Source organism: Nothoprocta perdicaria, unplaced genomic scaffold (genome assembly GCF_003342845.1).
Source record: "Nothoprocta perdicaria isolate Ctin4 unplaced genomic scaffold, notPer1 scaffold_91, whole genome shotgun sequence".
Classification (NCBI taxonomy): Eukaryota; Metazoa; Chordata; class Aves; order Tinamiformes; family Tinamidae; genus Nothoprocta; species Nothoprocta perdicaria.
This window is the reverse complement of record NW_020456210.1, coordinates 2162782-2173922: the sequence shown is the minus strand read 5'-3', so window position 1 is coordinate 2173922 and position 11141 is coordinate 2162782. Positions and strand designations below refer to the sequence as shown.

At 45.4% G+C, this 11141-nt stretch overlaps 1 protein-coding gene across 1 annotated transcript; it reads left to right on the top strand.

Annotated features, from left to right (window-relative positions):
- Nucleotides 1–6863: 6863 nt before the first annotated feature.
- Nucleotides 6864–8886, top strand: IL22 (interleukin 22). The gene is made up of 5 exons (XM_026052776.1): nt 6864–7061; nt 7775–7840; nt 7937–8080; nt 8304–8369; nt 8785–8886. The coding sequence occupies exons 1-5, from the start codon at nt 6864–6866 to the stop codon at nt 8884–8886; spliced, it is 576 nt and encodes a 191-aa protein (XP_025908561.1).
- The last annotated feature ends 2255 nt before the right edge of the window (nt 8887–11141 follow it).

Below are 11141 nucleotides of genomic sequence, written 5' to 3'. Positions count from 1 at the left end.
GGGCCCAGCACTGACCCCTGGGGGACACCACTGGCCACAGGCCTCCAACTGGACTCGGCCCCATTTATCACCACCCTCTGAGCTCTGCCATCCAGCCAGCCCTCGATCCACYGCACCGTGCACTCGTCTAGTCCACCAAATAACGGATCTCAGGAAGAGAGGGGAGGACTCTGCAGAATCTGGGACATGGGAAATTCTCCCAGGTGCAGTTGCAGGCCGGATTGGCAATAAGGAAGAGCCACGCTGTGTAGCCCTGATCACGGCGAAAGTTGAACATTGAGTTCATCAGCTGCCTGGAGCTAACCAAGAAAAAGAGGGTTTCACAGAAATCCAAGCTGCTTTTTGTTCTGAGTTTAATAATATGTCAAAGAAGAACATCTGGAGCTTCCTGTTAAGAATGTAAATGAGTTTCTTAAATAGTTTGGTGTTTACTACCCTTAATCTGTGTGTGTGCGGGGTGGTTCTTGTGGGGCTTCGGCGTTGCAAGCTGAGCTCCGCTCGTGGGCAGGCTCTGCTCTAGCTCATCCTGYGGGGTGGGCTGAGTGCTGTGTTCAAGGTCTGAGCTCAGCCTGCCCCATGTGATGTGCCAGGAGAAGATCTGTGAAGCTGTGGAGATCTGGGCTTCCTGCAGCCATTGGATGCTTGCTGGTGTGGAGGATGGCACAAGATGCTCCTGGAGCCTTGCAGCCTTCGGAAATTGGGAGGAGAAGGTGACCTTTAAACAGCCACACGTATACTCTGTCTTGGGTCAGTTTGTCATGTGGAAATAAAAGTGTAAACAAAAGTACTTGTTTGCCAGCAAGGGCCATGTCTTTACAGGGTGAGTTTGGTGATACACTAGTGCTAGCAAATCCTTTTTAGTGTAGATGGCTCCAAAGCACTTCTGTGGGGAGCTCTGTGAGAGGTAGAAGAGCAGTAGAATCATAGAATCCTTAAGGTTGGAAGGGACCTCTAGAGATCATCCAGTCCAACCCCCTGCACASGCAGGGTCACCCAGAACATGGGACACAGGGCTGCGTCCAAGCGGGTTTTGAAGATCTCCAGAGMARGAGACTCCAYARYCTCTCTGGGCARCCTGTTCCAGGRCTCTGTTAAGAAATTTTAAGGGCACTGTCAAGAAATTTTTCCTTAAGTTCCTGTGGAACTTTTGATGTTTCAGTTTGCAGCCTTTTCCTCTAGTCCTGTTGCTGGCCACCACTGAAAAGAGGCCGCCCCCTCCTCCTCACTGCCTCCCTTGAAGTATTTACAGACACTGATCAGGTCCCCCCTCAGCCTCCTCTTCTCCAGGCTGAACAGGCCCAGCTCCCTCAGCCTTTGCTCATAGGGCAGATGTTCCAGGYCCCTGATCATCCTGGTAGCCCTGCGCTGGACTCTCTCCAGCARCTCCACATCCCTCTGGTACTGGGGAGCCCAGAACTGAACACACCTGGAGGGGTGCAGAAACCCACTCTTGGAGGCGTCACCGTGTATGTCCATGTCCTCTCACGGGGTTTTGGACTCGTGCCTGGCTCTCACGTCAGGGCTGTGTGAGACAAGGTGGGACGCAGTGGGACGCGGCTGCTCCGAGCGGGCTGGCTCTATGTGCTCCCAGAGCTGTGCACTCTTCATGTTTCCAGGGGGAAGCTGGCTCCAGCCTGTCTATCCACTTAGCTACACAATGCRTGGCTAAAAACAGATAATCCAGGAAAAGAGCATCCTGATCACTAATTATTTTGCTTGGTGTCCTTTTGGCCCCATAAATCTCACATTCTTGACAACAATCCCATTCCAGCAGGAAACTTGCTGAGTGGGGCTCTCCTGGGAGATGGGCAAGAGCTGAACCTGAGCATGGAGAAGGGCTGGAGCTGTTGACTTGCTAGGGAAGGACACTCACCAAGACACTCACGTCAACAGGAGGGGAAGGGACACTCCTGCTCCAGCAGCCCCGTTRGGCGGGATCACGGAATGGCTCCAGGTTTCCCATGAGCAGAGGACGGCAAACCTGGACYTGGTGGAACCTGGAACCTGGACTTGGTGGAAGTGCTCGTGTGTGGCCGCTCCTGAGCCTTGCTATGGAGGGAAGTATTTCACCTGGAGTGATGTTGTTTCCTTTTGGGATGATTTACTTAGTGAAGATGCTGAGGCTTTGTGGATGTTCCAGCTGAATGTCCCTGGTAAATCAAGGCGCTCGATGCTTAGGCTGTTTCTTAACCGAAGTAATTGTGTTTCTTAACCGAAGTAATTGTGCGGAACTGCATTTTGGATTATACACCAGCTTGCATTTTTTTGTAAACATATGTCAATAATTCCACTTTGCCATGCCACTGAGTCACTGCTCTGCAACCACACCACATTAACAGGAAGCCCAGAAGTTTCAGTTCACCTGATTTGACTCTTCTCAAGACATAGTTGGATATATGTAGGTCACTGTATAAAGCAGCAGTCTCWTGATATGTGCTTGGTTTTAATTCCTGAATTAAAAAGAACAACCAGCAATAAGGTGGAGTGGTTATCAGTGGTCCCTTAGGTGGCATGAAGCAGTATACAYTGAGATGGTCTGAATTTCCCTTTCTCCCTTCTGCATATGCTATGGTGGCTCCTATTGCAGCAAGCCCCGTTGCAGGTTTTCTTCATGCTTTACAGATGTCAACAGTGATTTCCTGCTGAAGCAGGACCACTGCTCTAACATCTGTTGCCCTTGATGCTGCTTTGTTGGTTTTTCTGAAGGGTTGTTTTCAAATTAAGCACTGAATCTCCCTGTTGCTGCAACAGAAGTCATCGCATCAGTGTCCCCAGGAGAGGAGCAGTACTATCAGAAGCAGTTGTACATTGTTGTACCAGCTTGTCTCCGAGTTGGTTTTCTCTTGGAGCTCCATTCCATCAGTATTTCTGAGGGAAGAACATGATTATTTAAAGCAAAGTCTATCCTCTAAATACGCCTTAGAATTGAGACCATGYTGAACTAATAGTCACTTTCTACTTACTGTTTTTATGGTATGAAATGCCACTTTTAGGACCCTTATTATACTTATGCAGCATCTTTTACTTCACAGACCCAGAAATTATGTAACGGTGCCAAGCGAAGGTCAGAAACAGCGTGTTCAAAGGAATATCCCATATACAAGCAAAAGTGTTACTGTCAGAGGAAGTGTGTTACTGACAGCGGAGCAAAAGTGTTACTGTCAAGGGAAATAGGTGAGTGGCACATCTTGTGCAGAGCCGAGTCAGCAGCGTCTGCCCTGAGACCTGACGCAAGAGTCTTTTCCAAGGTCCCTTGACACTCTYGGGCCAAGCCGTTTTAGTAAAACCTTCCTCCTCCTTCCAAAAAATTCTCAGTGTCTTTCACAAGTTTGTTGTGAAAAAGGCAAAAGTGTAAAGGTCTTGCCGTCTCTGTGCTAATTTTTTTGAAGTCTGCCTTAATGTTTTCAAGTTTGAAAGTCGTGGAAAAATCTTAGCATGGAGGAAAACAATATAAATATATGATAAAATGCAAAGAATTAGCCTCACGAACAACCAGCAACACCAACACGCATGGTGTTGAAGGACTTGTGGTTGGACTTGATCTTGAAGGTCTTTTCCAACCATAACAATTCTATGGTTCTAAGAGGAACCTGAAACCTGGGGATGCCCTCAGGCAGATTTCAAGCCTGAACTTCTGAGTTTTAAGCACAGTGTGATCCCTGGCTCATTCATAGAGATACGTAAAGGGAGAGATTTTTACCTCCAGGCACCTCCAAGACATTATAGAAAGATGTAGAGATATTTTCTTCCACATGCTTTCCCCTTGACAGCGTATCTAGCCCAGCATTTGATGCTGAGGCTGCTTCTAGTAACACAACATAATTCCAGCTATCTAAAAATGCACCAGAGCTCAAGGAAATTTTGCACATCACTGTGCTAGTAATACATGACAGGTGAATGCTGACGTACAGTACTGGTTGTTCACCTGCGGCCTCATTCGAAGTCAAGAAGGAAGCGCCTGTGGTTTTTGAGGCCGATGTGATGCAGAGTTCCAGTCCTCCCCGAAAAATCCTCTGTGTTCAATATGGGTCAAGAAGTCATTGTCGAGAATGATAAACCGCTGCAGGGTTTCAGCGACCGGCGGAAAGTCCTTGCAGCTGCACTCGAAGCTCCKGTCGGCGAGGTCGGCGAGGGAGAGACGCTTCGCTCTTGGGAGAAAACACAATCTAATCTATGAACAGTTTTGAAATTGAAGTAATTCGTAAAAAAAAGAGCAGAGCATAATTTAAAGAAGGACTTTGTAGCTTCAAATTAGAAAAGAACCATAGCGCATATGTTTTCTTGTAAGAAAGTTGTGTTTTAAGCAGTATCACTAGGCATTAAAAATAGACAAAACCTACTGAAAAATCCTAAGAACAAAAATTGACCTTTTTAAAAAACTTTCTTTCCTCCTAATCTTGAATAGTTCAACTTTTTGAACTTTTGGAAAGCTTGAGCATAAGGTATAACACAAGACATCAGTAGTTCAGGCTCTAAGCAACATCTCAGCTGGAATATTTGGAAATGTTAAGAAAGTAGTAGGGTGGAAGGCTGCTTTTTTAAGGTGTCTTCTTTAAAGAAATTATTTAYTTTATTACCTACCAGTGCTTGTTTTCAGCCAGGACTTCCCATTAATCAATGAAGCGTTTACAGCTTTCATCCACCAAGCTGCTTGAACAAGAAATACAAATTCTTTTCCAAATGCAGCAGAAAAGCCTCTTATACCTCCTACTGTCTCTGGATTCAAATTGAGGCCTGGAGAGCGATCCAGTGGTGTAGCTCCATAGCTTTCCCTAAGATTAAATGCCAAACGCACATCTCTTATCTAAGGTGACAAGAACTCATCAGAAGAGATGATGACAGTGAGTAGTCCCTGTAAAAAGCAATCTTGCAAAAGAAATTATGGACCTTCGGGAGGCATATGTCATTTTCCAAAGCAATTTTCTTGACATATGACAGAAATAGCTGTGACCAAAGCTCTAGCTGTACCACAACCAAGTGGTGCTCCCAGAACCAGCAGCCCTCAGTGGTGGCTGCTGGTGGCTGGCAAGAGGCAGAGTGGGCTGGTGAGCAGGGGAACGATGCAGGCTGCTAAAACCAGGGGTTGGCAAGTTGGTGAACACTCATTTTTGACCTAGGCCATACTCACAGCAAGCCAGAAGGGTGGAAAATAGGTTGTTAGAACTCAAAATAACAAAGTGCAAGATTGAAGAATGTAAAGGTTCGTCACTGAGTTAGAGGGTCCACAGTGGCTGGCGGGCAGCAGCTCTGGGGCAAGGGGAGGTTCTGCCCGCCTTGGAAGAGGCCTCTTGGAAAAGGCTTTTGCTCTAGGATGGGGACCCACTCGCTGCTGRACAAGCCAGTGGAGAAGTGAGAGAAGCAGAAGAAAAGAAATGGATGTTGAGTATGAGGAGGTGTTTAGGACCTGGGGAGGAGTTTGTGGGAGCACATTTCAGGGGAGGCCAGTCTTCCAAAACCCTCCCTCTGTTTGGGTTTCTCTAAATTTGGTCTTCAATTGAAGTCCTCCTCAGCCTCCCATCTTCTCATACATCTTCTCCTCCATGGACTATGAAAAATCAGTGGGAAGGACTTATATAGAGTTACTCTTGAAAGACCTTGTGGCACTCATGTTACGTGAAGGCAAGTGAGGCACACAGAGATGACCTCGTCCTGTGGATGCATCARGGGAGGCTGAAGTTTGGTGCCCAAGGGCTTTTAACTGCTCCCTTTTGGCTATAAGGAAAAGAGTTGGGTATCTCTGCTCACAGGTCCTCTGGGTTTGATAACAGGAGCCTTGCAGCACCGTGGCTGTTGGACAGCCGCGCGTTTGCACCTGTGCCAGCTCCGTGTGCTCCGGCGTCGCTGCCTCAGCTGGGCTGCACATCCCTCTCCGAACAGAGCCGTTTCCCTCTCACATCCTGAACAGCAGTTTGAGCTGCGGGTGCAGCTCCTTTCCTGTGGAGCCTTTGCATTAGCAACACAGAGACAGAAATGTGGAAATCACCAGCATAAGTGAGATCATAAACACAATTCTGGTTAATAGCACTGTCTAGAGCTTGGAATAAAGGCCTATTTTTTTTTTCTTTTTGCAAAATGGGAGTTTGGAATCGAGGAGGGTGATAAATGCAGCCCTAGTTACCTTCTGATCTCTCTGAGAGAATTGCACAGCGAGGGACAGGTGGTCAGTGACTTCTGTGGACCAGTGTGTGGAACAGGTATCTGCAGAATAAGAATCACAGTTCTTGGGGTTCTGGTGCAGTCTTTGACTTTGGTGTTTGTGCACTTCTGTCAGCACCAATGGGGCACCACTCTTATACCACAGATAATAAACATAAATAAATGCAACTTGTAAAATCTGCCGTCAAATTGCTGATGCTTGACTGTGTGCTACAATTCAGACTGAAGGCACAGAACCATAAATTTCACAATGATTTCTATGCAAAAAGGATGCAGGATTCCTGCCCCAGTAGAAGCCCCCGCTTTGCCCCCACATTAAAATTTGGTTTACTTTATAAGAAACTAAAGATTACAATGTCCTTGAAGTTGTATTTGTGGGTTTTGTAGTGGTTAGGTAGTGCACTTCTCAGAAGAGGATACTGGAAAGCAAGAGACTTGCTGATGTCGTATTTCATTCACCACCAAAAAAAAAAAAAAAAAAAAAAAAAAAAAAGAAAAAAAAAGCCGAGCGGGATGCTGATGGGCCTATATAAGGTGCACCTCTCCTCCTGCCGGCACACCGAGAACCACAGCAAGGTAGGGCTGGAGCCTGGTGCCTCTGGTTCTTCACCTTGCCCGTGCTCTGCGGTGCTAACGCTGCTCTCTCTCGGCAGTGCTCAGCGCTGTGTCTGCAGCCCCTTGGTGCTGACCGCCTTGCGTCGTGAGCCATGGCCTCCCTGCAGAGCTGGACCAGGTGCTTCACCAGGTGGATCCTCCTCTGCTGCTGCTGCTGCCTCCCTCTTCTTCTCACCAGCCCTCTGCCTCCAAAAGGGCTAGGAGGCCCTGCGCATCATGCCTGCAGGCTCAGGAAGATCAACTTCCAGCTGCCCTACATGAGGAATCGCACCTACACCTTGGCTAAGATGGTACAGTAACCCCCCTTGGCTTCATGGCAGAGCCTGGGGACCTCTTCTCCTCCCAGTCCCTGCAGCATTTCTCTCTCTCCACCTCACCCCTCTCCAGAAGAGCAAGCATCTGTGGGGAGGCAGGATTAGGTCTGCTCCCTGCGAGTCATGGGGCCGGGGAAGATGTTGCCTCTGCTCCTCTCCATCCCAGAGGAAAGGCAACCCTTGGCCGGAGCGCAGCCCTTTGGCAGCTGTGCTTACACTTCTCTCTTCCCTCAGCCCCTCCAGAGCTAACTTTGGCTGTGCCTATGGACATGGCCGGAAAGGTCCCTGGATACTGGGCAATGATCTGCTTCCTTAGGTTTCTTGGCCTGCTCTCGCCCCTGTGTGACTCTCTGGTGTGCGGCATTGAGCGCGGCAGCACCTCCAGCAGCACCGTGGGCTGAAACTGGCCACTGGAGGCATCTGATTAGTCATCACCATCCCACAGCATCTGACATTTATGAGACAGACATGAATTTAGACCTCCGCTTATTTATTTTCCAGTGATGCCAAATCTGAGTTTCACTCAATTAGAATTTGAAATGGTTGCATTGCCCAGGTTTATCAACCTGTTGCAGGATTTCTGTGTCTCCATTGTTTGTTTCATCTGGATTATTATTGATGATAACCTTAAAGTTAATGATGTATTTAAGGTTTCCATTCTCATATGAACTTTTCTTTCTTCCTCCCAGGCCAGGGCCTCAGACCACGACACGGACAACAGGCTCATTGGACAGCAACTCTATGTTAACATCAAGGTAAGTTTTAAACACAAGAAGATGCTTTTTGCATCCTTCTGCAGCACTCRCAGACCTCTTACCATCATTTCACACGGCATTTCATTGCATGCGTAGGAAAACAACCGGTGCTACATGATGAAGAGAGTTATGGAGATCATTGTGAAAGACGTCCTCCTGTCTGAGGCCCAGCATCAGTATCCCTATACAAGGGAGGTGGCACAGTTCCTGGCGTCCATGACCTCGGAGCTGAGCAGATGCGTAAGTAGCCTTGGGTTTCCTTCCCCTTCATGYACTGCGACTCTCAGGGCTGCTCCTGAATCTCAGAATGCTGCAAAAGCGGCAAAAGGAAAGGAAACCTCAGAACAGAGATATCTGACTGGAGGTTAATGAAAGGTGTGAAAAAGAAAAAAAACAAACAGACTTTTGGTTGCATATAGCTGCCAATAATATCTGGATGTTTTCTCTTTTTTTTTTTTTTTAGAAATTCTCAGGACATAAAGAACACATTGAAAAGAATTTGGAAGAAATGACAAGCAAAATGAAAAAGGTACTTTTTTTCAACATTTTAAAAAGTCAGTTCTATACCTCAGCCACTTAGTTAGATTAAGGCTAACCTAATTATTGAAATGAAATTCGCRAGATTATCTAAGAGGTGAGACCTGTAGTGGCATTAAAGAGAAGATTAGAAATATTCAGCTTCCAGTCTTGTTTCACTGGTCCTGTTAACTCTCAGCTAAGGTTAGAGTAATTTAAACTGGCCTTGAGAAATCAGGCTGCAGGTAAATATAAGTGCTAGGTTGGCACTGAATGAGGTACTGTATACATTATGCTTTAATGACTTCAATATAATTACTTGTGAGAATAASGAGAGGAAGTTCTAGATTCAGATACTGTGACAAGCTTATATTTACATCTTCTGAGAAATAACGAGATGCAAAAACCTATATTCTGCTCTTTTCTAGTTGGGAGTGAATGGGAAGAATAAAGCCCTGGGAGAGCTGAATTTGCTGTTTGACTACATAGAAGATGCTTGTACTGACATCTCAAAGAAGGGAGGCAAATAGAAGGAAAAATGAAAGACTTGGGAATCAGGCTAGAGGAAGGATCTCCGAGAAACTCTTACTATGAAACAAATTGACTATTATGGATAAAAAACTCACATCTGTAGATGCTGTATATTTTTACCTGGGACAAAAATAGCAAGGCAAATGGGCACAGAGGGGATAYGTACTGCTGCCTTCTTTGTATAAGAAATCTCCACAGCAGTGCTTGCAGCTCCGTTTCAACAGGGCACATTAGTTATTTCAGAAGGCTCTTTTCTGTCCTACTAATCTCTGTTGGAATGAAGCAACAGTTTCTGTAGTTTGTAGGCTGGGACTTGACTGCTGTGAATGAGCTTTGTCCAAGGTAGGCAGTGATACCTGAGCAGGATGTTTTGAACCTTTAACTTGGAAAACTCTCTTGCATATGTTGCCCCCTTCTGACCTTTACCTGAAAAGTAGGTGTTTCAGGCTCATTTAAAAATTAATTTTGTCACTCGTATTTAATGGTAACTTATTTTTAAAGTAATAATATTTTGTGCTCCTATTTATATAGATTAGTTGAAAAATAATCAAGGAAATGTATTTATGAAATTGGACTCAAGTCTTTTAAATGAACTATGAAATGAAAACTGCTGTGTAATATTTATATGCAGATGGATTATTTTGTAAATTTATATTTTTAATTTATTATAATAAATATTTTGGTCTCCAAGAATTGCCGTGTTATAGAGCTTTTTTCTTTTACTCAAGTGCAAGGGGATGGTGTCTGTGGGGCTGCTGGGCCAGTTGGGGTATGTCCAGGAAGGAGGCAAGCTCAGTCTGGGGAAATGTTTCTTTGCCTTAAGGTTGGAAACTCAGCTTATCTCCAGCCAGGATTGAACAGGGAGAGTGTGGGTGTGGGTCAGCCTGTCTTAAAGAGGGTGATAGGAGAAATAGCATCACTTCCATGTTACAGAGAAGTGCGGCTCATCCTCTTACCAGAGGATGATTTGGGTCATTTTGGTCTGCGTGGGCAGGAAGTAGAGGGACCAGATCAAATGAAATGCTGCTCACTGAAGCAGTAGGAAAGAGCCAAAGTGAAGGAGCCCAACTGCTATGAACATTTCTGCTAGAGGACATTTGGATGTGTCACTTGAGGATGATGGCTGCATCTATCCCCTATACCAAAAAGACTTTATCAGGGGACCTGATACAGTGTTTGTATAGCTCCATATGCTGCAGTGCTGAATTAGACCTTGCTCTTTGGTGGTAGCTGTCAAAGAGTCATTAGYGTGTGTGAAATAAGTACAAGCTTATCCCAACCTATGGAAAGAGGAAAAAAAGGAAGGATGAAACCAGGCCTGCATCTTTTGGGGCAGCAGGCTCTCCTGGAGGATGTGGACATATGGAGAGCATACTGGAGAACATTCTTGACCATCACCATCAGGGTTTGCAAGTCAATCAACAAAGTCCTCTGGACAAAGGCAGATCTTACACCTTAGAAAATCAGATGAAGCTCTTGCCAGGACAGGAGCATTGAAGCTCTTGCCAGGACAGTAGCATTGATAGAAGAATTGCTGTGGTATAGACAGCTCATAAGCGGCCAGATCAAGCTTAAAGAGATCAAAGGCATTCAAATAATGAAAAAAATCAGAGAAAAGTTGCAGTAGTGAGCTGTCAGTAGGTGATGATTTCTTGAATGAAGTTATTCCATTTCATCTTTCAAGGCAATAGGTAGTCTCTCGCTTTCTGAAATAAATAAAACCCCTGACCCCATGAATCTCCTCAAATGAAGAATGCAGCTGAGAGAGTGCAGATGTGGGACTGAAGTTCTGCAAATACAGTGTTTCAGGGAAACCACTGACTGAAGGAAACCTCTCAGAAGATGAAACACTTTCTCCCTCATTTTTTTTTTCTGATACCACCTTGGAAGAGAAAGCTTTTAGTGTGACTGATTTCACAGGTAAAGACTTACTAATTTGAAACAGCCTGGGCATATCTGACAACTCAGAAAATGTCACGAGCTCCTGAAAAGGCTATGATGGTGGAAAAAAAAAAGGGAGTTACCTGATTTGATTCTTGCTCGTCCACAGTTAAGAATTTCAATAATTAGATTTAGCATGAAAGTCCTGCCTCTACTTCTATAACCACTTGCTTCATTTGTTACAGATCATCTATAAACCAGAATGATCTACCTGAAAAATGTTTGCCATAAATATATCTAAAAGACACCTAAAAACTACTTACTACCATCTCTTACCACTTCAGTAGAGATTTGTTGGAGAGATGGGCAGACC